Source organism: Calonectris borealis, chromosome 1 (assembly GCF_964195595.1).
Source record: "Calonectris borealis chromosome 1, bCalBor7.hap1.2, whole genome shotgun sequence".
In the NCBI taxonomy this organism is placed as follows: domain Eukaryota; kingdom Metazoa; phylum Chordata; class Aves; order Procellariiformes; family Procellariidae; genus Calonectris; species Calonectris borealis.
The window spans coordinates 15,580,605-15,606,552 of NC_134312.1; the positions used below are offsets into that span (position 1 = coordinate 15,580,605).

General features: G+C 44.1%; 1 protein-coding gene across 1 annotated transcript; it reads right to left on the reverse strand.

Annotated features, from left to right (window-relative positions):
- Nucleotides 1-10,244: 10,244 nt before the first annotated feature.
- Nucleotides 10,245-14,625, reverse strand: SYPL1 (synaptophysin like 1). Its single transcript, XM_075145474.1, has 5 exons — nt 14,557-14,625; nt 13,679-13,797; nt 12,298-12,502; nt 11,232-11,420; nt 10,245-10,376 (listed from the first exon to the last, which is right to left on the reverse strand). The coding sequence occupies exons 1-5, from the start codon at nt 14,623-14,625 to the stop codon at nt 10,245-10,247; spliced, it is 714 nt and encodes a 237-aa protein (XP_075001575.1).
- Nucleotides 14,626-25,948: the final 11,323 nt, after the last annotated feature.

A 25,948-nucleotide genomic window follows, 5' to 3' on the forward strand; every position in this document is an offset into this window, starting at 1 on the left:
ATATCAAGAAAGCGATGATCCCGTTACAGGATTAATTTTCTTGCAGAGCACACTGGGTCATTTCTGGAAAGGTCAAGTGCCCTATTTTCTGTTTTCTTTGAGCTTTCCCCGTCACCGTACTGAATTGAACCCTTCCTTACCACTTATGTAAGCCACAGGATGGATGCTCCTGTACTTCATCGATCACTCTTTTATATCTGTGCAGACTGGGTGCAGCTAGCAGGTGGGGAAGGATGCTCCGGCATTTCTCTGCACGGCCATCAACAGCAAAGCAATAAGGAATCGGATCCAATCTATTTTCACATTGAATTTCTTGAACGCTCCTCTCTACAATATCCAGCGTGACCATGTCTTCCCACTTCATGCAAGCCGTATTACCACACTGATACCTACGAGGAGGCTGAGCTTTCCCCATTGACTGCCGGCAACCAGAGCTAACTATCTAATGTTCTTGCTCTGGAACGGTCTTGCAGATGTGAGAGCATGCACCCTGCGGCAGAAGCATCTACAAGATCAGACACCCCCAGAATTCCAGGGGGAAAAAAAGCAGTTCAGAAGTTCAGAAGAGTGACAGCATTCAAAGAGATCAAAATGGACACCAGTTTCTGCCAGCAACCTTCTATTGGAAGGTATTTCCTATTCCCTACACCGAAGCACAGCAGTATTTACTTATTATCAAAGATTAGAAGGCAAGGACTAAAATCCAGATATGCAACCTCACCTATCCAGCTGCTACCCAGCTCTGGAAGTGTCTGAAGAAGTTGGAGACTTGGGTCTGTCAATCACTGCCCCAAAAGCCTCCCCAGGTGCCTGAGCATGCACTTCTGAGCTTGCCCAGAGAGACCAGAGTCCTGACAACGTCCAACAGCAATATATCAGGCTCAGTGATAGATCAAGCTCAGTGAGGAATTTCCCCAACTACTTTGCCTGATGCCAAGTGGTGTTTTGAGGTCCTACCTACCCCACTGGCTCTGGAGGGGACGAGAGGGAAGGGGAAGCAAGCAGAGCATCGGTGTAACACACCCTGGCTGTCTGCACTGCGTGGATAGTCTCCGTGGGACAGCTGAGAGCTAACCCGCTTTCATGTACCCTTCAGGACCAGAAAAGCTGCAGCTGGTACCTTATACCCTTTCACCCCTTCTCCCCATCGCTGTTGTGCTTGGTGTGAGGGAGCCAGCTCAGATGATCAATGAAGAACTAAAGTGACAGACGTTTCAGGCCAATATTTCAGTGCTGTTCTGACAGGTAAGTCAGGACAAAGGTGGATGCTCCCAGGGATTTCCTCACACACAGCCAGGGCTGAATCCATACCATGTTCTTACATGCTCCTGAAGAGATCCTGCCCCATCACTGAACCAGAAGCTTTTTCCCCCGAGTTAAAAGAGCATGAACTTACCCACTTAGTAAAATAAAGCAGCAGCCAGCCCCAGGATGCCTCCAGCCAGAACTCAGCTGTAATCACTCTGCTGGCTCTTCTCGCATGGAAGATTCGCTGTCCTTTCAGCTTTGCTAGCTGTAGATCATCACATGTGGTTGCAACTGAATGGTCCCCCAGGGGATTCATCCTGAAGGGACTGATCCTCCACAGTCCTGCCCATTTTGGGGCATCAGGGCTGATAAAGCTTTTACCAGCAGGTAGAACTCTGTCACTCCAAACCGAAGAGCTATTGCACTTGCTGTAAATCCATACAAGTAACTGCACAGCACATAGGAGAATAGGTTCATGGTTCTTGAAGAAGCAAGCAGAGATCTTCCAAGTTTCCAGCAGTCCTGCTCTATTTCCAGCAAGGTTAAAAGCTTTGAAGTGCCCACACTGGCCACATGTAAAAACAGCCAATCAGTAAAGTTCAAAATTAAATTACTTCCTTGATTAAGAGCTTCCAGGGCCTCAGGACAAGATGGGAATATGGGTTCTTTGGCTTTTTCGATTTAGCAATGCATTTCTCAAATTCATTTCTTGGTCTAGCTTCATCCTAGAGATGCTCTTCATAGAGCTGAGCGCAAACCTCACAGCCTCCTGTGCCTGCCAGTCCTTTCTCATTACTTTTGATGCACAGTCTCTGTGGAAACTAAAGCTAAAAATAATCACCCTCATCTCCTCTACTGGCACATACTGTTTTCGTCTCTAACTGTAACTGCTTGATCTACCTGCATTCCTGATCTTCTGGGAAGAGACCCAACAAGTACCATGCCCATTTCTGCATGAGTCCTCTCCAGGGGTACTGCTGGTGCTGTGCCTGGGGTCATTGCTTGTACACTGTCATGAAGATGCCTTGTATGCCACAGTTGCTTCTGGGAACTTCCAACAACCCTGAGTTCAGCTCTGAGTTTTTGCAGCTTGAAGGACTGTATCTCTCTTTTTCTGCTTTTGATCCACTATTAGCATATTGTGTCCTTTTCTCTCCTCTTCTGCTTCTGATCAGGGATCTCTTCCTTGCTTCCTTGCTCAACAAAGTGAAATGTTCGGTTGGGTTGCAGGCTGTTTCCATGGTGTAAACATGACTTGTTCCAGAAATGCAAGAAGAGCACCATGTCAGTAAAGAGCCCAAAGACAACGCTGGCCCCTTTGATCAGGGGACGGCTCCTGAGATGCAATACTCCATGAAGCGCTTGGGTAAGAATAGTTCAATTTCAATCTGAAGGCATCATAGCCTCCTTTGCTGTGTTCAGCCTAGGACATTGCATAGCCCCAGAAAAAGTGTTTTTTCATTAGCTAGCCAGCATGTGTCCTTTGCAGTTTGCCAAGTTGTTTGTTTTGTCGCTGGACACCAAGCAAAGTGACCTTGACAAGCCACTAATGCCACCCAAACGATACTAACTGCTCTAGCTGAAGATCTGAGCAATATAAAAGTATCAACAAAAAACCCCCAAGACCTTCAAGGCTACAGGCACCTCCCCATGGAAGAAAGAATGTTTCATTTCAGCCTATAGGACAGGGATAATATAGAATAAATGTTCTCTAGTTATTGTAGAGCTTATGAAGTGAAACTTGAGGATAAAATTCCTGTGACTGTTGTGGAAGCGGTTAAAACATTTTGTGCTGATAGAGCCAGAGTAAAAGCAGAAAATAACTGCTTTTATCTGAAAACTGTGTTTTAAAAGAAAGTACTAAGAAACTTGAAAAGTATTACGGTCTACTGTACTACTGGCTCAAATAGATAGTAATGAAATACAGTATTTTCAGTTCAGAAAAGGGGGAAAAAAGCCACAGAGGCAGAAAACGGCAGAATCCAGTAGAAGGATTAACATGCACAGTGCAGCCATTCGCCCTAGAGCAAAGGAGAGCTCCAAGGGAACCTGATCGTATTAAGTGTGAAGCTAAAATTAGATGCTTGCAAAAGCAGATCAGGATGCAAAAATTAAAAATAGCTGCTGTATCTGCAGAAAGTGGTGGAGAATTAGATCTGAAGTCACCAGAGGAAGATGATTTAGAGGATGATACGTTTAAATGGGAAAAGAAAAAGGAGCTGGGAACAGCAGCATGTATAACAACGGATAGATTACCATCCCAAGGCAGGAGGTGCAGCAGGTAAGACTACTGCTGCTTTACAAGAGAAGAAATGACCCAGGGGACTTGGGACAGATAGCTGCTGATCTTGGGCCACAGAAAGCAAGCACAGCTTTGGACTAGAGTGTGGTCCTTTTAGAGACTATTTCAAACTTTGAATTGAATTGAAATTAAATGGAAAAATTGATTAGAGCTTGTGTTAACACCAGGTTTTACTCAGATTATAAGTAAAGGATCAGTATACAGCCTCCTTGATGACTGCATTAAGTCAAATTGCCGAGCAGACAGGTAAGAAGAAAATGCAGCTAGCAGCACTAACATTAAGGCACAAGCCAAGAAAAGACAGAGCACATTTTAGGAATAAATGAGAAATTGCTCAAATATTGGCAGGATATAATACCAAGTACAAACCACCTGTTGCTGATGGGGCAGAGGTACCCGCAGCCCTCCTGGTAGCAACAGCAATCAATCAGGTTCCTTGAACAGGGGATGGATTATGAGAACCAACTGCCCAAATACACCCCCAGTATTTGAGACAAGTGCTGGTGTAGCAGAACAAGAAGGAACTTACCTAGAATCAGCTAGAAAAATACTTTGAAATAAATGTTACTGAGTATTATGGCTTTGGTCCAGGAGGCAAAAAAAGGGTGAAAGCAGGATCCACAGTGAAACAATAACTGAAGACATGGATAGCGAAGAATAGGATCTGGCTGAGGCAGATTTTCTTAAGGAAAGAATGCAAGAAAAATATGGTCAGGGTTAGCACAGATTTCTCTAGGCCCGAGAGTGCTTGCCCTGAAGTGAAGGGCAAAACCTTTGACTGTGTCCATATGGGCACAAATTTTAAGGATAGCACAACCTAGCTCTACATTGCTGTCTTCCTGACTCAAGATGAAGAATGAAATATCCAGAGAAGAAGAGCGCTACTGAGCGCAGGCAAGTTTTTGGAAGTTGCAAGTGAAAAGTATAAAGAAAACTTCTAAAAACACAAGTCAGAAATTTTTATTTCTTTTTCCCTACTCTAAAGACTGAGTGTCCATAGGAGGGCAGTGTTGTTAAGGGCACATCTGGGTTCACTTGACATGCCAGAAGAAAAGGGAATTACACATTTGAGTCAGGCTCTAAAATACAATTCTGAATAGCTGTTGCTAACATACACAGACTTGATCTTAACCTTGAAAGAAACTGCCTCGTTCGCTAGTATTTAAGATGGGAGGATGCACTCCTACCCCGTAGCATTCTGTTGAATAATTTCATTATTCAGGTTAATATCTACAGGTAACCAAGCAGGAAAAACTGGCCTCTGACTTTGTGACAACAACTTTGCTTTAGGCTATACAGCAAATCTGCTAGGAACGAACACATTCTAAATACTGCCACAAGAATAAAAGTAGATGATCCAGGATGATCCAGAATGTCTGACGTGCAGTCATGACTTGCTCAAGAGTCAGGCATTTGTGAAAGTATCAGGGATTATCTTTAGACAGCTTCCAAGGATGAGATACCCTACCAGCTCCCCAAGAATTTGCAGCAGGGCAGGCAGCCAAAGCAGCATGATGCAGCACAGCGCGGCCAAGTTCCCCAGCTTTGCAGGCTGCTCCGTTCTAGGGGATAGGGGAAAGCAAAAAGTCTGTAGCTACCCTGTATCCTCGAGCAGGTGATGAACCCACAGTCTTACAGCTCTTCACATCAAGAAAGCACCCATCCTCTTTCTTGCCTTCAGTGAGAACCACACACCTATCCCTTTTGCTGCTAGCAACAGGAGGTGTGCAAGCGGAGACAGAGCCCTAATGAATTCACTGCACATCACAACACTGCTCAGCTCTAGTACAATATAAGCCACTAATATTGCTGGTCTGTCAGCTGGCACTTCAGTGTCCTGGCTCCAGCCTGTTTGAGATGGGTTTGTTCGCTGGGGTGATAGTGGCCATAGCGATACAGATCCCGGAGTGACTCCATTCAGCACTGTCTGCACTGGCCTCTGGAGATTTGACATTGTCAGATCTCTCTTGGGCTTGAGTTCCTATGGCTTTTCCTCCAGGTTGGTGGCAAAACTCTCAGCCGCCACCGACACCGTGCTCGCTCCCATGGCAGGGACTCTTCTGGGAGTTAGCACACACAGTATGTGCATTTCTCAGCATTGTCACACAGGCCTGACCCTCAGATCACTGGTCACAGCACCCTAAGCCACAAATCACTTGGTTCCTTAAACACCTCCTAATGCTGATGGGTTTCTATTCTCTGCCACGGAGTTCCCTATTGCTATCCCATACTGACCCCTCAGCTTCATTTTCCTTCACTGCCGCCATCCAGTCTTTCTTCCTGCCACGGGTTTCTGATCACAGTTCCTCTTTCTAGTATCACACCATGCATCATACTTCATTTCACTCGCTAGAGCTGCGTAACTATAGCCTGCTACCAGAATAATTCATGCAGTGTGAAAGGATTTTCATGAGCTTGCTCCACTGATGGCTGCAAGAGAGATTGCTGCCAGCTGAGGATGCCCTACCTATAGAGACCTGGCAGACTTCCAGGCCCTTTGTTCCCTCAGTGCAGCGGGATCAAGTGTGCTGCATCTCCTGATAGCAATGGTGATTCTTGTGCAGTCAAGATAAAGCTGGTAAATCAGTCAGCAAAGAGTCTTTTTTTTTTTCTGCTCTCATGAGTAAATAAGACACAGAGTATTTCGGTGCTGCCAGCATGAATGTGATGTCAATTCAAAGGCAAAGGCTGCTCAGTCCTTTGAGGGTGCCCAGGGTAAATGAGAGCAGCTGCTTGCTCCTGCTGCACGATGCTTTCCATTTCATCTCAGCTGCAGGACTCCAGCAGACATCAAAGCCAGCAGTATTCTGCATCAGTCCCTCCCCCTTGCGAAGGAAAACAAGGCTTATCCTAATGAACCAGAAGGGGACATGTGGTTATTTTTCCTTTTTGAAATCTTGCTTGCTGTGGACTACACGTCACACTCATCTTAGGCTGCAGAGCCAGGACGCTGTTAACATTTACCTGTGTAGAACACACACAGATGCAGCTTTAATTTCCACAAAACACAACCACGTATCTATTGATCTATATTTTACCAGCTATAGTCCTGCCTGCCATATTTGGCCTCCCTGTCTTCTGAAGGAAAGCACTTTGGGGACGGAACACACTTGTTTAATCTACAAAAAGTGTAAGGGAAAGTTTCAGCCCTATGGAAAACAGGAATGTCTCTTTGAATGCATATGAAATCTAAGTTTTTGTTGAAACAATCAATCATAGTGTGTCAAGCTTTCCAACTGTTTCAGTTGTCAGCTAGACCTTAGCCATCAATGAGGCATATATTGATCTAAGCCATTCCTGCTCTCAGGTGTGCAAAAATACACAAAATTACTATTTTATAACTAAGCCATCCCAATGACTCTAATGGGGCTATTTGTGACAAATTCAGTTTGGCATAGAACTGGAGCTTCTGTTGGTACATAAGCACATACTAAATAGACAGGAACATGGTTTTGTTAAAAATATTAAAGGTTAATAAAAAAAATGTTTTAGCCACATCATGTGTAACCTTAAATCTCAAAGAATTATGAGACTGAAAAACTTAATTAATCTATGATTAGAAGGGTTTTTTCTTAGGCAATATGAAAATTCATAGAAGTTTTAGATTTTAGGATGAAACATATATTTTAAATAAGCATGCACAATGATGCAAACAGGGAACCTCTGGCTAAAAGACAAAAAAACAAGGGACAAAGGCAAACAGTGGCCCATCAGCTGTTAGGGAAAAAAAAAAAGAACATTACAAAGAAGGGACCTCAGAAAAAAATTTGGTTCAACCTCTTGCTCAAAACAGTGCTAACTTTCATCGGGTGACAAATAATAACTTGCTTCAGGTCTAGCTTTAAAATTTAAAATATAATAATAGAATTACCAAAACACATAAATATTGATCTTCATAACCTTGTACCAGTGATCTTATCATAGGTCACCATGATGAAATAGCACAGAGCTTTTTATCTCAGGTGTCTATAATTCTGTTAGGAAGAGAGCAACAGAAAAGGTCCAATAGTTCTGACTTGCCAAAAAAAAAAAAAAAAGTGTCTCCTATGTTCAGCAACAAAGTAATTTTCTTTCCCCAACTCTTCCCTGTTCCTCTCTTCCCAACTATTCATAGTGATATAGATATAACATTACAAAACAAGCCATCTGTGGCAACTATCAGTTCAGGGCAGCATTAGGTAATAAATGAACTCACTTCAAGGAGGAATGAGGATTTAAGGTTTAAAGTTTGCATTTGGACATGGAACTGATGCAAGCGAAGAGATCAGAAAGGACACCACAAAAGTCATTGTCAGCAGGGATTCTTGAGAGGCAGGAGAACACCTAGTGCAAGAGCACTTCAAAATAACACCTCCTTGTATCAACTATCTGACTCAGTACTTTAAATCTCGATAAAAGCTTTGTATTCTATGTTAGCTAACACAAAGCATTGTAATTGCTATATATGCAGTCTTTCCACAAGAGTCACACTATTTATAGCTCAATGCAATTCTGCTGGGTAGCAGACATGAAAGAAAAGATCACACTCATCTTCTATCATCAATACTTTGAGTGAAGCTTCAAGACCCAGTTCAGACCACTGAGATGACAGAAGACTACCCAACCATAATTCATTTTCTGATGGTAAAGGAAGTGCAAACAGCATGGGACTACTAGAAGAGTGCACATGCCCTGGGCCACTCGCATATAACATCTACCCAAGCAAGGATGTGGAGAGAGCTGGGTCAATCACCGCATTAACACCAATCTGCTTAAAGACCTTTGAGTGTGAAGCTAAAAACCACTTCATTGTCAAAACCATTTGGCAGTTTGATCAGCCCTTTAGATCATAGCCCAGTGTGGCCATCAAAAAAACCCCAAACAAACCCATAATAGAAGAACTGGTTTCATATCTCACTTCTGAATACAAGAATGATATCATCCTTCCTAAAACCTCCAGTCTTCCCCTGCTGAGAACTGCTTCTTGGGTTGCAGAAGGACACAGATGGAATGTCCCCAGCAGACTACATTATGATTTTGAGTGCCATTCTTTTGATGCAAGAGTTGGAACCAAGTATGCTTTTCTCTTATCTTCCCTCAAGAGGCCTTTGTAAGGTGGGGTAATACTTGCTACTTGAGTAACCACTGAGAAGAGGCAAGCCTGTTTTCTTGTGGCAGTAACACAGCTAGTATTGTTCTACATGAAACAGCTGAAGCTCATTGCTTTCAAATCCCGTGTCCAGGAACAGGGAAGAAACAGAAGAGCATGCTTTTAGAAAAGAACACCTGAACATTGCACTACTTACCTCTTCCAAAAGGAAATTGGAATGAAATTTTGGACAGTTAAAATAATAAAAGCCCCCACCTTGTGCTGACAGAAAGAAGTGCTGGGCAGCACCAGGCAGCTTTAGTCTGCAGGAGTGATAGATAGTCCTCTCTACAAAAAACCCAAGGCATCAATGTAAAAACCCTTCTGTAGCACAGCTAATTCAGTTAGCAAGGTCAGCAATAGCTAAAGCCATGTCCCAGAAGCTACAAAGCCAATACATTTGCATTGCTGTTACAGCAGTAAGGACTCAAGGCACATTCTTTCAGCAACAGTAATTTTATTATACTCTTTGGACTGGAAGTTTACTATCAGAAAGTCAGTAGCTCTGGCACACTGAACAAATCCTATTATGTTTATTTTCATCACAAACAGTTTAAGCAAATCAGAAAACCTGAACAGCTTGTTTATTAGATTTGTCAAAACAAACATTCTTTCTGGGCAATTCAGAGAGTCAGATGTCTTAATAAAGAGGTCCACATGAGAAGAGCCAAATATTACTCCCAATGAATAAGCTGAACAACATCAATGAAGGCTTAGTCATATTCAGACATCTCCAGTTATGTCCTTTCACACACAAGGATTGTTCATGCACCTCAAAAGGAATTCATAGGAGCCCATACACTAGCAGTTAGAATATATCAGCTTTGATTTCTACAATATTTGTAAGAGTTTTGGGCCATACTTCCCCCCCCCCCCCCCAACATGTGTTTAAGTCATCTACTGCACACATATACACACTTTTGTCTTTGTTAAATGAGTTTATAGTGAACCTATAAGCTGTTATCTTGTTCAGAGATTGTCCCAAGACATTAAATAGTAACAACATATTAAACACAGAAGTAACGTCATTCCAGAAAGGCCTGTCAGCAGATTTGATACAGTAATCTGAATGGAATATCTGGAAGTCTACATGTGATGGCTGCAACTCTAACAGAGCTACGAGTTCTACTCAGAAGGCTTTTGCAAGGTATCAGTGATAGGAAAAAGCTGAACGGCGTTTTCACATGCCCTAGTTCTAACAAGTCTTGGCTGAAAAATGAAATGTAAATGCAACTAAAGAGTTGCAGTAATAACCTAAATGCAGTTGCTTCTCACCCATCCCTCCTATGAGGCTAATTTAAGAACCTGAAAGGGTCGGCATGTAGATAACCTCAACATTTTGCTCTTCAAAAACTGTAATAAAAAGCTGCACAACTGCGGAAGGCGTAATATATTTCAAGATAATTAAACACTTCAATTGGAGTATCCAAGACCTTACATCAAACCATAGTACAAACAGAAGTTTGTATAAAGTATTTTCAGTTATTATTGAAATAAATCCTAATGTCTCCATGTTCTTGGCAGTGTGATGTAAAAATGGAAGCACATCAAAGTATCACCTTGTTTTTATACTCCGCTTTGAGTTGGATATATTCCTGGACTTGGAGAAATTCTGTTTGATTGGTTGTGTAGGTTGGTGTCCTTGTATACAAACCAAACATTTCCTCCCCATAAAACCATATTAAGCAAGCCAAACACCTGTATGTTAAGAAAAAAAGGTGAGATTAAGTGCAGTTTTTTTTTTTTAAAAAAAAAAAAAAGCCAGAATATGACTTCAAGGCAAGCCAGAAACAACCGCTATCTTTGGCATCCCTTTGATTTGGACAAGACATTTCCGCATGCTTTGGAGTATTACAAGCTATTTTAACAGACTTATTTGGAAATCAGATAGTCAACTTACTCTATCCTTTGCATGGAGTTAGACAAATTATTTTCAGTCACTCAGCACCTCTGCATATGCACATCCAGCACACATGATTAATCATTACTGGGTCAATGAATAACAGCCAGAGTTTTGAAAAGCAGGATTCACTAGGAAGATCATACAATAAGCCTCATTTGCCCTGCTCCAAAGAGTTCTTTCTATGAACATGAGCTTTATATCATTGTATTACAAGGAACCTCCATTTGATGTGTAAAAATGCTCACAGTTGATTAGAAACCCAGGTTCAGCACCAGAAGACAGAGCAGGAAGCATAGTGTTTCCTCCTTATCAACAAACCACTTGGGTGGCTCAGTGACATATTTTAAGGTGCTCTTAGCTACAGACAGAAATAATAGAGACTCAAGTGTGTCTGGAAACACTGCATCTAACAGCTCTAGAGACAGATCCTACAAGTTGTTTCTCTTAATTTCTTTGAAGAAACAATTTTCCTTCTAACGAAAAAATTTGGTCAGTGTTCTACCACAGTATTAATGGGCCTGAATGACTGATAACCCATAAAGCAATCAACACATAAAGCAATACATGCAATCAGCAGAACAGGGCTCTTGGGTATCATTGGCTATTTTCTAACACATTTATTGTACCCATATGATGGAAGGCATACATACCACAGACACATTCAGAGTTCCCATGCTGGTCACAGAAGCAAACTGACAAGTTGTTCCTGGTGCTTTGCAAGATTCAATTCCTGGAATCATGCTGGCCCCTGTGGACACTTTGATGTCAGCAAGTGCCTTTGCCCAAGCAGAAGTACTCACCAGCCACAGAAAAGCTGATATCACAGTGATAGCCAAGTCCTACAGAAGACAAATACTCGTTATTAGGTTAAAAAAATTTGCATGAATGTACATAAGTGAGCAAGGCAGAGACAGTATCAATTATATCACCAAAATAACTGCATCAATACTAATGATCACAACCAAATTTAGCCATTAACAATGTTGTAATTACGACACAAGTTATATTCCGTGTTGATAATCAGCAACAAAACTGTATCCCTTTTGCATCTATCAAGCATAAGCAATCTTATCCTTTGTAAGAAATTAGTTTCTAAAATCAGATGCCTAGCACTTACATTATAAAAATTTAAGTAAAAGTTTAGAAAAGTGGAGATGACAGGGGAGAGAGGGCAGAGGATTTAAATCTGGATGGCTGATATGCTAAAATTTGGCTTGAAAGGTCACTAGGTCTGTTTCTGGGCATGCTCTGAAATGTCTCATTCTGAGGATCAGGGCTTTGATATTTAAGGTGACTAAAATTCACAAGATAACTATTTTCCTCTGCTAATTGCATCTGCACAGCAGATGCTCTACACAGGGAAAATTCCCAGAGACTAACAGAGGAGGTTCCACCTATGGAACAACTGTATATTCAAATACATGATACAAAAGAAAAGTTGTGCTGAAGACACTGTTTACCTGAGAAGGTGGAACTTCATTCCACTCTGCTTCAATAACTGCATAAGGTATGATGCCATGGATGTTCAAGGGCTTTGGGTCCCCTTTTCTGCTTGAGTGCTGTAGTGGCTAGTCTGAGATACTTGTGTTCACGCTCCATCTAACTTTTAGAACTACTGAATATTCGTAAGTTATTCAGATATTCTTGTATTAGCAGTATTTCTCATCTCATTATGGTTTGAAAGGCAAAACATTAAAACATCTTAGTATTACTTACAGTTAGTGGAAACTTGCTATTTTGCTGATACACATGCTTATATCCAATATATACCACAAGGGCAGCAATGCAGTAGAGGAATACCAACACTGCAAGCGTAACAAAGAACTGTGCAGAAGAGGAGAAGTTGCCCACAAGATAGACGTCAGTCCAAGTACCACCACAGCGTTTTGGGTCTGGTGCACTAAATACAACAGTATTCAACCTGCAAAGATTATATCCTTCATGTAATTAGTTTGCTATACAGTGGAAACTTCATACAGTCATGCTTCACAATAATAGTGCTTCAGCATTCTGATTGTGCAAGTTTACGCTAAAAGACAATTTATATTCGTATGATGTATCAGTTATACAACACAAAGATTTGTCAAGATACTGAAGATTGTTCCTCATCCTACATTGAGATATGCAATAGCAACTTCAGGAGAAGAATCTTAATCTTATCTTTAGAGCAACTAAAGAAAGATACCCCGATTTGGAAGCAGACTTAACATTATTTTAGAGACTGCAGTTAAATGAAAGGATCAGGACTTAAAAGGCACTGAGTTGCATTACAGCTACAAGAAAATGCAAGCACAGCAAGTTCAGTAAAACCTGTGTGACTAGCAGCGACCACCCAGTGACCAGCACAGAATCATTTCAGATTCCCACTCTCCCCTCCAAGTGCTGTTACAATGCTCGGTTTTGTGACCAAATTCTATACTTCTGTAGTAGTTTTTACTAGTTGGCCTCTGAATCCATTTCTATATTTATACCTATACTTATTGAACACATACGGAACACCGACTCTGTGCTTGTTTTAATTGTGCAGCTGTGAGAACAAAGAGGAAGCCTTCCTCCTCATGCTCCAGGAAAGGAGCTTGTCTCAACAAGAGCACTACAATGACAGTGGAATATTTAGTTTTTATGTACCCAACACCCTCACCAAGATCATAGTGGAATGAACTGAAAAGTAAGTATTTTCCATGCAGTCTTCAAGCAAAAATATGATAATGGCACATCCAAAGTAATCTTATCTGAGCCTGCAAAGCAACCACAAATCGATGAAGAAATAGGCTGTTAAAATTAATTGTATTGTTTTGCTTCTTAATTACCTTCTGTAGCATTCATGCACTGCTAGAATGCTTAAGGTAGAGTGATACAAAGCAGTAATATAGCCTATTGCCATTTCTACCTGCTTCTTTGTATAGGGCACTGACAACCACAATGCTTTGAACAATTACAACTAAATATTTATTTATTGCTACTATAGAGCAAGCCAGAGGTTTCACATGTTCATTCAGATATATAGAGTAAGTACATATTCATAGGGAGACAGGTAAGGAAAAAGTGAATAGTAAATAATTAGTGTACAAGTGACAACTGAAGAGCTAATACTCACTTGAAAGGATAAGCAAAAGCAGCTGTAACTGTTTTGTTTACCACACCTTTGCAGGAAACTAGCAGGGTAGTTTCACCTTGAAAGCCTCCACATGTGGCAAAAGCAAAGATGGAAAAAATCTATAGGAATTGATACGATCATATTAGTGCGCACCACTAGAGTTCAAAGGAAACAAACTCAATGTTTAGCTGAAATATCTAATGAAGGCAAGAAATAGGGACAAAGTTAGCAATGGTAAAGTATGAAGTGATGTCAAGAGGTAATGAAAATGTTACGTTTCTATAATCCAAAACCATGAGCAACACCACTAACAAAAGCCCACTTGAAAGTTCTTTTTGTTTATATTTTTCTTAGCTCTACAGCAAAAGTTTTTTGTTTTGGTGGTTTTTTTATTTTTTGAACACTAAAGCCAGCACCTCTTGCAGTTGGTAAGGGAAGTATTTTTAGGATTCCCAGACACCCAAAACTGTAGATTAAAGTAGCTAGAAGGTACGTGCTCAGAGTATTGCACATCAGCTTGACTCTCCAAGTAGCTCGTCTTCCTTTTGCTCACTAGCAAAACCCTAAACCCCCAATAATCAGAACACGCAACGCAGGGCAACACAAGTTACTACAACAAACTTGTAATTAACACATAGATTTTATATATCTGAAGAACTGTTTTCTTCCCTCCCAGTCACAGAGCTTGGCTGAAGAGCAGCCTGGTGTTGAACACCCACCACCAGTGACACCAGGCAGGGAGCAGGCAGCCCATTAGTACACACCTCTTCAGCCTTACCCAGCTAAGACACAGGACCAAAGCCAGGCCTGGGAAAGGAGAAGAAACAGCCCCACCAGGAGAATGAGGCTTCCACCTGCACCTCCCCAGCCCCACTCACCCACTCGAGGACCTTAATGAAGCCCAGAGGCTCCAAGAGCAAGCCAAAGTCCACCCTCAAGCCAACCATCCTGGGAGACAGCAGAGCAGCCAGCAGGGACCCACACCACCACCTGTCCACAGCTGCAGCCCTGCACAGGCACCTCCCTATAGGGCCAGCCCTGTGCTCCTCCCTGCCACACCCACTTACCTCACGCTGGGGATGGCCCCGCCCCCTGTTACCTCACGCTAGGGATGGCCCCGCCCCCTGTTACCTCACGGTGGGGCTCTTCAGCCCCAAATGGGAGGGGAGAGCCCAGCTGTGTGGGGTGGGAGCCACTGCCATGGAGGACCTTGTCTGTGGGCTGGGGAAATGGTGCAGTAACTGTCACAGGAAGGAACAGCTTTGGCCATTTTGTGGAGTGAGGCAGCAGTGATGTCCTTCCTTCCTTCCCCGGGAGGCTGAAGGGGCTGTGATTGGCTGAAGCTAGAAGGTGCTGCCGCAGCGAAGGCCATGAGTGCTGCGGTGTCAGGGCTATGTGTCCTCGTGGCCAAGCCTCGCAGGAGGGATCGCAAGTAGCAGGCAGAGGACAGCACGCTTCGGAGGATCATCTGTGCCATACCTTGATTTTGGACTTAGTGATTTTATTAGCAAACGAGGCAGAGGCAGGAGTAGGGAGGTGATCGTGCCCCTGTACTCGGCACTGGTGAGGCCGCACCTCGAATCCTGTGTTCAGTTTTGGCCCCTCACTACAAGAAGGACATGGAGGTGCTGGAGCGTGTCCAGAGGAGGGCAATGAAGCTGGTGAAGGGCCTGGAGCCCAAGTCTTATGAGGAGCGGCTGAGGAAACTGGGGTTGTTTAGCCTGGAGAAGAGGAGGCTGAGGGGAGACCTCATCACGCTCTACAACTACCTGAAAGGAGGTTGTAGTGAGGTGGGTGTTGGTCTCTTCTCCCAAGTAACAAGCGATAGGACAAGAGGAAATGGCCTCAAGTCGCGCCAAGGGAGGTTTAGATTGGACATTAGGAGAAATTTCTTTACTGAAAGAGTGGTCAGGCCTTGGAACAGGCTGCCCAGGGAAGTGGTGGAGTCACCATCCCTGGAGGTATTTAAAAGACGTGTAGTTGAGGCCCTTAGGGACATGGTTTAGTGGGCATGGTGGTGTTGGGTTGATGGTTGGACTCGATGCTCTTAGAGGTCTTTTCCAACCTTAATGATTCTATGATTCTCTTGACAATTCATATGCAATGGAAGCTTGCTGAAATCTCATCAACTACATTTGATTTTTTAAATCGTTTTTGTGATTGTGTTCTATTGTTGATACATTAATCTTCAGTGAAACTGAAGAGCTAAAACTTGTGCTGAAGAAGATTTGAGGCCTGTGAAAGGGGCTGCCCCCTCCCCTCCTCCCTGATTAGAGAGCATGGCTAGCTGAGGCAGCCAACAGACACAGCACTCGCTGCAGCAGTTTCCTCGCTCTGCTTCAAGATCTTCTAGAATCTTCTTCTGGGATTGCTGGGGGGCTCCTGGGAACCCTCTGAGGAACATTAGGGTGTTTGGTGCTGCTCTTGGGAGGGGATAGCTACGGGAGGCTGTGGCTGCTTCTAGCAAGCTCTAACTGATCTAGCAGCTTCTAGCAAGCTCTGTGAGCTGCTCCTGGCCAAAGGGTGCTGGCAGGTTTTGTCCCAGCTGAGCCCTGTTATGGCTGCCAGGCAGCCTTGCAGCAGGTGCTGAGGAGATGCCAATGGAAGAGCTGGCTTGCAGTGCAGCTCCTAGGTATAGTTAGTGTGTGCAGCAGTTTGTGCAGAAGGTTTGCAAGAGCAGCATATGCATGCTCAGCTGTGGTGGTGGTGTGCTGCGGGTCATGGTCCCCAGCACTGTCTGGATCAGCTGTCGCTGGTACATCAGAGGCCTTTGCTCAGACTGAGCCGCTGAGAGGTGGTGCTCAGTCCTAAGGCTGGGGAGAGGGGCTTGGGGCTTCTCGCTGGGGCTGGGGGATATAGGCTCCTTGCCTGCAGGAGGTGTGCATAGGTGGAAGGTGTGTGTCACCAGGAGCTGTGGGAGGATGTCAGCAGCCTACACAGCATCAGAGATGATGAGAAAGGGATCAACAGGATCTCCTCTGAGACCCTGCAGCTTCAGGAAGCTGAATCCACTGCAGTCCTATAGGAGAGGCAGGCGGAGTTTGTGTTCGCTGGGTTAGGAAATGGAGACTCCCAATATAGTGAAGGCTGGAAGCTTGTGAATCCTGGCTCCAGGAGGATGGCTGCAGCTGCAGATCTGCAGCTACAGAACAGAATCAGTACCCTGGTAGCAGACAAGGGGTTGGGAGCTTTCTCCAATGAAGCCTCCATGCCAGCTGAGCCTGAGCTACACAGGAGCACCAGGAGGAAGAGGTGACTGACAGTAGAGGGAAGCTTCCTCCTGCATAGGATGGAGGCCCCTACCTGCTGACCTGACCTGCTGTCTAGGGAGGTTTGGTGCTTACCAGGGACTTGGATCCAGGATGTTGTGGAGAGGCAAGCTTCAAACTATTAATCACTGCTGCTCTTCCAGATGGGCACCAACAATACTACCAAGGGAGACCTAGAGCATTTCAAGCATGACTACTACATTGTTCTGGGGTGGTGGTCAACATCTTGGAGGCCCAGGTGGTTTTCTCTATTTTCCCAGTGAGGAAGAAGGGCTTCAGGAGGAGTGAAAAGATCCTGCAGGTCAACAGTTGTTTACACAGCTGATGTTGACAAAGGGGATTCAGCTTTATGACCATGGAACCCTCTCTGAGGACACAGGACTATTAAGAAAAGATGGGATCCACTTGACCAAGTAGGGCAAAAGCATCTTTTCCAACAGGCTGGCCAATCTGCTGAGGAGAGCTTTAAACTAGGAGTGATTGATTGGTCATCAGGGGAAGAGATGATGACCCACATTAAGTGAGGAAGTGGTGAACTGGTTTGGTAAGCAAAGGGCATGGGATTACGTGATTTCAAGGAGAGACTTTGAAATCAAGAAAACAGGGCAGAAGCCCCCCCCCCCCCCCAAGTGTAGGTATGCATGTAAGGAAGTGCCTACAGAACAGCATTATGGGAAAAGCTCTCATATCTTTTCTGGGAAGTCAGCATGAGAGAGTGCCTGTCTAAACTGTCTGTATAGTAAGACATGCAGCATGGGAACAAACAGGAGGAACTGGAGGTCTGTGTGTAGTTGCAGGGCTATGATCTCACGTGGATCATGGAGACAGCATGGGATAGCTCGTGTGGCTGGAGTGCTGTCATGGATGGATACAGGCTCCTTAAGAAGGACAAACCAGGATGGTGAGGTGCCCTTTATGTGAGAGAGCAGAAGGAATGCATGGACCTCTGCCTTTGGATGGATGGTGAGACAGCTGAGAGTTTATGGGCTAGGATTAGAGGGCAGAACAACATGGGTCATGCTACTGTGGCTGTCTACTACAAGCTACCTAATCAGGAAGAAGTAGCGGAGACCTTCAGATAACCAGAAGGCGGCCCTGGTCCTCAAAGGGAACTTTAAGCACCTGCTGGAAGGACAGCGCAGCAGGGCACAAGCAACCCGGGAGGTTTCTGGAGTGCAGTGATGGTAGCTCACTCAGACAGGTGATGGAAGAGCTGACAAGGTGAGGTGCTCTATGGACTGGATACTGCCAGATAAAGAAGGACTGGTCAGGGATATGGAGGCTGGGGGCAGCCTTGGCTGAGTTTGCTCTGTGACAGATGCTACTACTGTGAGTAAGTCGTGGGAGGCCAGCCAAGGGTGGGAATACATGAAGAAGCTTCCAGGTTGTGGAATACATGTGGGACCAGTAGCAAAGCGTCAGTCTTTCAACTGGCCTGGGGCTGCTCTGCTGCAAAACCTTGGCAGCAGGGTCTGACGTCCTCACACAGTTTGTCTCTCCGTTCAAGAAGGATTTGCGACCCTAGCTTTCTGTACAGTGAGCAAGAGAGGTGCTGAGATCTGCCTGCTGCTACGGGCTCCTGGAGGTAGTCCAAGTTAAAGGTGTGAAAAGGATGGCTCCGTCCTTTCTTTCACTGCTACATTACAAATACAGCTGCTGCCCAGCCTGGCAGCCTCCTCCCTGGCTGGTGTCTTCTGCTTTGTTCTCGTTTGTGCTTGTGAGCATACCAAGGGCTGCGCACACAAAATATGGTCAATCCCCAGTTGTCAAATGTTGATGTGCCTGTCCTTGAGGGTTATATAAACTCTTAAAATTAATAGACTAGGCTCCTTTATTACATGAAAATGACATCATTGATACTTCAAAATACAATGAATTATTATTACTGATTCTATTAATTCCACTATCTGTAAACGGCTTTTAAATCTGATGTAACTGTAAGCTTGCTAGCATCAATACTAAGATAGTTATTAATGTATGAGTTTGCTGTTAAGATCAACTTACAGATTAGTAACTAATTAGAAATGATGACTAGTTGGCCCGTCTATTGGAAATCTCCAAGAATATGCGTTTGTGGGTACAAAGCATACCTGGTGCAGAGTGCACTGAAGGGTGAGAGCACCTGCATGGCTACCTGTGGAGCTTTCCTTGGCAGAGTGAGGCCATTCTGCAAGCGCTCAGGGAGCTGGGAAGCCTGCCAAGCCTCCCAGGACTCTAGCAGAGTGCACAGGTATCATCAAGCATATGCTAAATTTAATTTTTAAAAAGTTGTGTTCTTTGTCATGGGAGTAGAATACTCCCAGATGTGTGCAGGCTTTTGAAGCAGAAAAATAATCAGCCACTCCTTGGAGCAGGCTACTAAAACACACTTAGTACTGTTAGAAATCACAGCAGGGTATCACAGGAATGGGAACCCCCAGGGTTCTTCAAGAAGGAAGTCTTAAAGGCACAGGAGTGGGCTGTCCCCATGTGCCGCAAGAAGAACGGGCGGGGAAGGCGACCGGCCTGGCTGAACGGGGAGCTCTGGCTGGGACTCAGGGAAAAAAGGAGAGTTTATCACTTGTGGAAAAAGGGGCAGGCAACTCAGGAAGAGTACAGGGATCTCATTAGGTCGTGCAGAGAGGAAATTAGAAAAGCAAAAGCCCGACTAGAACTCAACCTGGCCACTGTCGTGAGAGACAACAAAAAATGCTTTTATAAGTATGTTAATGACAAAAGGAGAGCCAAGGAGAATCTCCATCCTCTACTAGATGCGGGGGGGAACGTTGCCACCAAGGACGAGGAAAAGGCTGAGGTACTCAACGCCTTCTTTGCCTCAGTCTTTAGTAGTCAGAGTGGTTATCCTCAGGGTACTCAGCCCCCTGAGCTGGAAGACAGGGACGACAAGCAGGATAAACCCCCCATAATTCAAGAGGATGAAGTTAATGACCTGCTATGCCACCTGAACGTTCACAAGTCTATGGGGCCGGATGGGATCCACCCGAGGGTACTGAGGGAGCTGGCGGAGGAGCTTGCTGAGCCGCTCTCCATCATTTACCAGCAGTCCTGGTTAACTGGGGAGGTCCTGGACGACTGGAGGCTCGCCAATGTGACTCCCATCTACAAGAAGGGCCGGAGGGAGGATCTGGGGAACTACAGACCGGTCAGCCTGACCTCGATGCCAGGGAAGATCATGGAGCGGTTGGTTTTGAGGGTGCTCACGAGCCATGTCCGGGACAACCAGGGGATCAGGCCCAGCCAGCACAGGTTCATGGAAGGCAGGTCCTGCTTGACCAACCTGATCTCCTTCTATGACCAGGTGACCCGCCTAGTGGATGAGGGAAAGGCAGTGGATGTGGTCTACCTGGACTTCAGTAAGGCCTTTGACACTGTCTCCCACAGCCTTCTCCTAGAGAAGCTGGCGGCTCACGGCCTAGACAGGTGCACTCTTCGCTGGGTAAAAAACTGGCTGGACGGCCGAGCCCAGAGAGTTGTGGTCAACGGAGTTAAATCCAGTTGGCGGCCGGTCACGAGCGGTGTTCCCCAGGGCTCAGTGCTGGGGCTGGTCTTGTTCAATGTCTTTATCAACGATCTGGATGAGGGAATCGAGTGCTCCCTCAGTAAGTTTGCAGACGACACCAAGCTGGGCGGGAGTGTTGATCTGCTGGAGGGGAGGAAGGCTCTGCAGAGGGACCTGGACAGGCTGGATCGATGGGCCGAGGCCAACTGTATGAGGTTCAACAAGGCCAAGTGCCGGGTCCTGCACTTCGGCCACAACAACCCCATGCAACGCTACAGGCTTGGGGAAGAGTGGCTGGAAAGCTGCCCAGAGGAAAAGGACCTGGGGGTGCTGGTTGACAGCCGGCTGAACATGAGCCGGCAGTGTGCCCAGGTGGCCAAGAAGGCCAACGGCATCCTGGCCTGTATCAGGAATAGTGTGGCCAGCAGGAGTAGGGAGGTGATCGTGCCCCTGTACTCGGCACTGGTGAGGCCGCACCTCGAATCCTGTGTTCAGTTTTGGGCCCCTCACTACAAGAAGGACATGGAGGTGCTGGAGCGTGTCCAGAGAAGGGCAACGAAGCTGGTGAAGGGCCTGGAGCACAAGCCTTATGAGGAGCGGCTGAGGGAACTGGGGTTGTTTAGCCTGGAGAAGAGGAGGCTGAGGGGAGACCTCATCGCGCTCTACAACTACCTGAAAGGAGGTTGTAGCGAGGTGGGTGTTGGTCTCTTCTGCCAAGTACAAGCGATAGGACAAGAGGAAATGGCCTCAAGTTGCACCAAGGGAGGTTTAGATTGAACATTAGGAGAAATTTCTTTACTGAAAGAGTGGTCAGGCCTTGGAACAGGCTGCCCAGGGAAGTGGTGGAGTCACCATCCCTGGAGGTATTTAAAAGACGTGTAGATGAGGCCCTTAGGAACATGGTGTAGAGGGCATGGTGGTGTTAGGTTGACGGTTGGACACGATGATCTTATAGGTCTTTTCCAACCTGTATGATTCTATGATTCTATGATTCTAGGGTGGTAAGAGGGGCCTAAACCACCAGTCTGCAGAATGTCACCTTCATTTGGAAATGCAAGGTGCCAAGATCTGTGAGGGTCCGGACCTCCTGTGTGTGCTCTGGCGTGGTCTTGGACACAGCCTTGAGAAAGCTCCATCTCCTGCAAATGCATTGCTCTGCAGTGCCATCAGCCCTTTAGTATGGCAGGGACAGAGCTGTCTGCCTGAGCCTTCATCCTATGGCTTTGGGGGTGCTTTACATATGCTCATCAAAGGCTGTCTGAGTACCTCCAAGGTAAGGTTTATGACAATAAAATTAGTTATGTCATTAGTTATAATGAATTTATAATCTGACTTCATAAGATATATCATTGACTGATGTTGCAAGGGGAGAACAGTAAGCTGTGATTTTGGTGCTGAAATTAATCTCTCTTAAATGCAATGGAGTTGAACAGTGGGTGTAAATTAGGGAACAAGACCACAGCAGAGCTGTGCAAGTCTCCTAGGGTCTCTTTTATGGGGATATTGCGATGACACAACTAAAACGTGCTTTAGTTTAAGCTGTGCAGGTCTTGTAGGATCAAAGTCTAGCGGGGGAGTCTGTGGAACTGACAGTGTTTTTTCTGTATTTCATGGTGGTGTTTCTAAAGCAGCTGGTGAAATGCCCTCTGATCTTGTAAGGGTCTGTCAGAGAATTAAATGAGCAGTGTCCAATCCAGGAAAATGTACCCTTATGGAGACTATCTATGCTCCCTACTCTCTTTGTAGTACATGAATCTCACAAAAAAACCCCCACAATCCAGACAAGCGCGCTGAGGTTTCAAGCCACCTTGAGTAGCTAGCTGCCTGAATAGCCAGTGCCTTTAAGGAGTAAAATAAGAATAAAAAAAGGGACAGACCAAGTTAAAAGATGGAATATCTATTTGCTCATCATCTCCACATCCTCCATGCCCAAGAAGAACTGTTCCATATGTAAGTGGCATATAAAGTCTTGGTTCAGTCTAAATGAACCCCATCCAATATACCTCAGTATTTTTTTTTCTCTGTCTTCCTTCTTCCCCATCTTGTACTTAAACCCTATAAGCGATGTATCTCCCTAAAAATACATATAGGCACTTGTTTGATTCCTCTCCTTTTCAACTTGTCAGGTAGTTAAAAGCATTTCCTTATTTAAAGCATTCTTCAAAAAAGCTCTCAGCCCTGATTGATATTTTTTTTTCTCCCCCAAGTCTTTTCAGGTATCAGATGTCTGGTATGGATGTACTCTGAATTATATACAATGTTCTAGCTGTGGGTTCCATTCAAAATTGGAAAAGGCTGTTAATTTTTCACTCCATATAACTTATCTCTCCACTAGGGTTAAAAGTATTTTGGAACATTTTTGCTAGTGGATTGCATTCCAAAGTGATATCAAATACTTTAAATATAGATAGTACTTCCACAGGGCTAATTTCATAAGCTGAAACCAATTCTGAATCAAATCTCTGCAAGGAAGAATTTAAGCAGGTAGACTGTATACTGTTTAGGAGCACTGAAAAAGCCCTCTACAGAGAAAGAGAGTTATTTTGCTTGGAAAATCAGTTTGGCTTAGAAAGTGACAGAAGTGTAAAAATTATATAACAAATGGGAGAAAGGAGAAGTTGGTAATAATGAATATAAATTAGAAGGCAGCCTATTGCAGAAAAGTGATAAGAAAGCAAATGGACCAAGGGACCAGTATGGTCTACAGCCTTGCAGACAACAGCAATGCATTTTTGAAACACAGGAGGAAGAAAAGAGATTATACCAAAGTGAATAGATAGAAATGATGGAAATCAACTTTAAAAAAAAAAAAAAAGGCAGGAATGGTCAATATTATATTCTGTATTTGGGAAAAAGCAGGAAAGTATTAATATGCTAATTGTGTAATAAATCCTTTCCACTCCACCAGGGCTCAGGGGACTGTTGAGTCACATCTGCTAAAGCTTTTATATCAGTTGTCAATACCCAGCAACCCCAGTTTGGACCGGGCTGATAAAGGAGCTCTCTTATTATGAACAATGATTGTCAGTCATCTTTGAAACACCGGTCGAGATCCAGATGTCTGATGTTACGGCAATAAAGGCCTATCCATTTATCACTATTCCTAAGAAAAAAGATGGGGTGACTGATGTAGAACCCTCTTGATAGAGAATTAAATTAGAACAATATAGTTAATGTCAAGCTAAATGGTCATTTGGGAGTTAGTTTTTGCTGATTAGCCTGTGTTTAAGACTGTGCTTAAGTAGTGATGATCAAAAGATGGGACTGATGCAGTTAATGGTTGGCACTGTAGCACACCAGGTATTTGACCTGGTACTTGATGAATCTAGAAGGATATAAAACTGATGTGAAACACTGATTTAATTAGAAACTAGTTAACTGATAGGTCTTAAGCTGAAAATCAATATGATCAGTGAAAAAAAAAATTCTCAGTATTCTGAGTCCCATTCTTTGGAAAATAAAAAGGAGGACAAAACTGTGCGGTTTATATAGCTGGTCTCACGGTGTCTGACGAGGCTGTGGTGGGATTCCCGGCTGCCCCGGGGAGGCGCGTCTCCCACAGAGACAGCAAAGCGCTAGTGCCCCTGTGCGAGGAGCGAGTGAGCTTCCTCTGGACCATTGTGCAGCAGTCGCATTTACTAATGCTTGCGGAAGATTAATTCAAACTACCTGGATGATTAAGGGTCACAGAGAACTCATTTTCTTAGACTGAAAGAACTTGGGTGGTTTAGCTTAGCAAAATGAAGGGTAACTGAAGGTATTACTGCTGGCTTGAAGTACACCAAGGAGTAGACACAGGGAAGGCAGAGATTTATACTAAAAGACAGTTTTACTACAGGGATCACTGCATATAATCAAAGAATATAATTTATGCTGAACATAAAGTGTAAGTATAAGATTCTGGAAATGTCTTCCAACAGAAGGCAAACACTGGAGGTTGTTTTAAGAGGGAGTTCAGAACAGTTGTGATACTGTTGCTTGTGATAGCAGTGGAAAAAACCTTGATGATTCATGATGTTCTTTTCCCATCTTAATCCCCTACAGAGTTCAAACAAATATTAATTCAGGGAAGTCCTGAACTCTGTGTTTATAGATAAAGGAAGAGTGGATGATTAAGTTAATACTTATCTGGCATGGGAGACACCATTGCACAGGACCGCTCTGCCCACAATACTCTCTAGTCAGCAAGTCTGCCATAATTTGGGAAACTTCAGGTGGGGAGTGCTTTTCTTCCTCCCAAATTAAATAAATCTCACTTGCCAAATAGATGTCTACAGGTAGTTTCTTGTGATGTAATAGCCTGCATTTTTCTGTCCATTTTGTTAGCTGTCTATTTTCTAGTATCTTTGCATAATTTTATTTGCTTGTACACTCTGATGTTTTAAATCTTTCCTCTTTAGACCTGTTAGTATAGGTATTATTCCATTTATTTCTCTTTTGGCTCTCTAATAACAATGCTAAATTATATTGTTCCTTTTCCCTGATTTCTGTGGCACCCCTTTGCCTTTTCTGCAAGACTATCGAAATCACTGTTTAGTGTTGTCTTTTGCTAAAAGTCCTTGAAATATTTTTCACTGCATGTGCCATTTATCTATCATATCCAAGCAGGTTTTAAGTTCTGTGGTTAATACAAGTTAGATTTTCTGAGACATTGGATCAAAATTTTAAAAATAAATTCTAGGCATTTTCACTGCCTTTATTGCATTTACACCTAGCAGCTTAGTTAGTTCTGAACTATTATGTTCTTCTTAGTACCCTTGCTGCCTTGAATTTTAATTTTCTACTGCTGCATGTATAAAAATTCTTGTTATTCTCCTTGATCCCCATGGAAGCCGCTGAAGGGCAGGCAGTCATGTCCCCTATGCCCCCCATTGCCATAGGGCAAGAGGGAAGGCAGCCCTTCCCAGAGAGGCAGTAGCTCCCCTGGAGCACGCTTCAGAGCAGAAGTTTCTCGTAGCTGCTTTTGCCTCCCAGGCAGTGTGATTTCCATGGCGGATCACAACCTACAAATGAATCCTGCGGCTTAATTTTCATAGCTCATCACTTTGTAGGTGTTAAGTAGGTAGCTGTGGGATCTACCCTGTACAGTATGCTGATACGTGCCTTGTTCTGTAAATACACCTTGGAAAGCCGTCGCTGAAGACAGAGTTCTGGAACATAACAATTAACTGTAAAAGACAGAGAATATGATGTATGCACTTGAAATAAAAATTCTAAATTACACTGTAGACTTACGAATCTTCAGCCAGAATTAATTTAGTTGCTTACTGGAAGGGTTTTATCTGGGAGTGCTGGGAGGCTGCAGAACTGTGCAGGCAGAATCCTGTTGTACCATCTAGTGGCGTGTTGTGATAGCGCACGCGGTGGAAATGAGCCATTTTCAGGATAAGAACGTTATTATCAATGCAATAAATTATTATTAATTTATGTTTGTCATCTGTGAAACCTAATAGAATTTCATGGAGGGAAGAAATTAAGAATGCCATAGATGCTGATTTAAAA

Coding starts and splice junctions, on each gene's coding strand:
- SYPL1 (XM_075145474.1), bottom strand. CDS start 14,625: ATGGTTGGCTTGAGGGTGGACTTTGGCTTGCTCTTGGAGCCTCTGGGC. Junction 11,421..12,297: donor ATAGCAAGTTTCCACTAACT/GTAAGTAATACT, acceptor TGTCTTCTGTAG/GACTTGGCTATCACTGTGAT. Junction 10,377..11,231: donor GAACTCTGAATGTGTCTGTG/GTATGTATGCCT, acceptor CTTAACATACAG/GTGTTTGGCTTGCTTAATAT.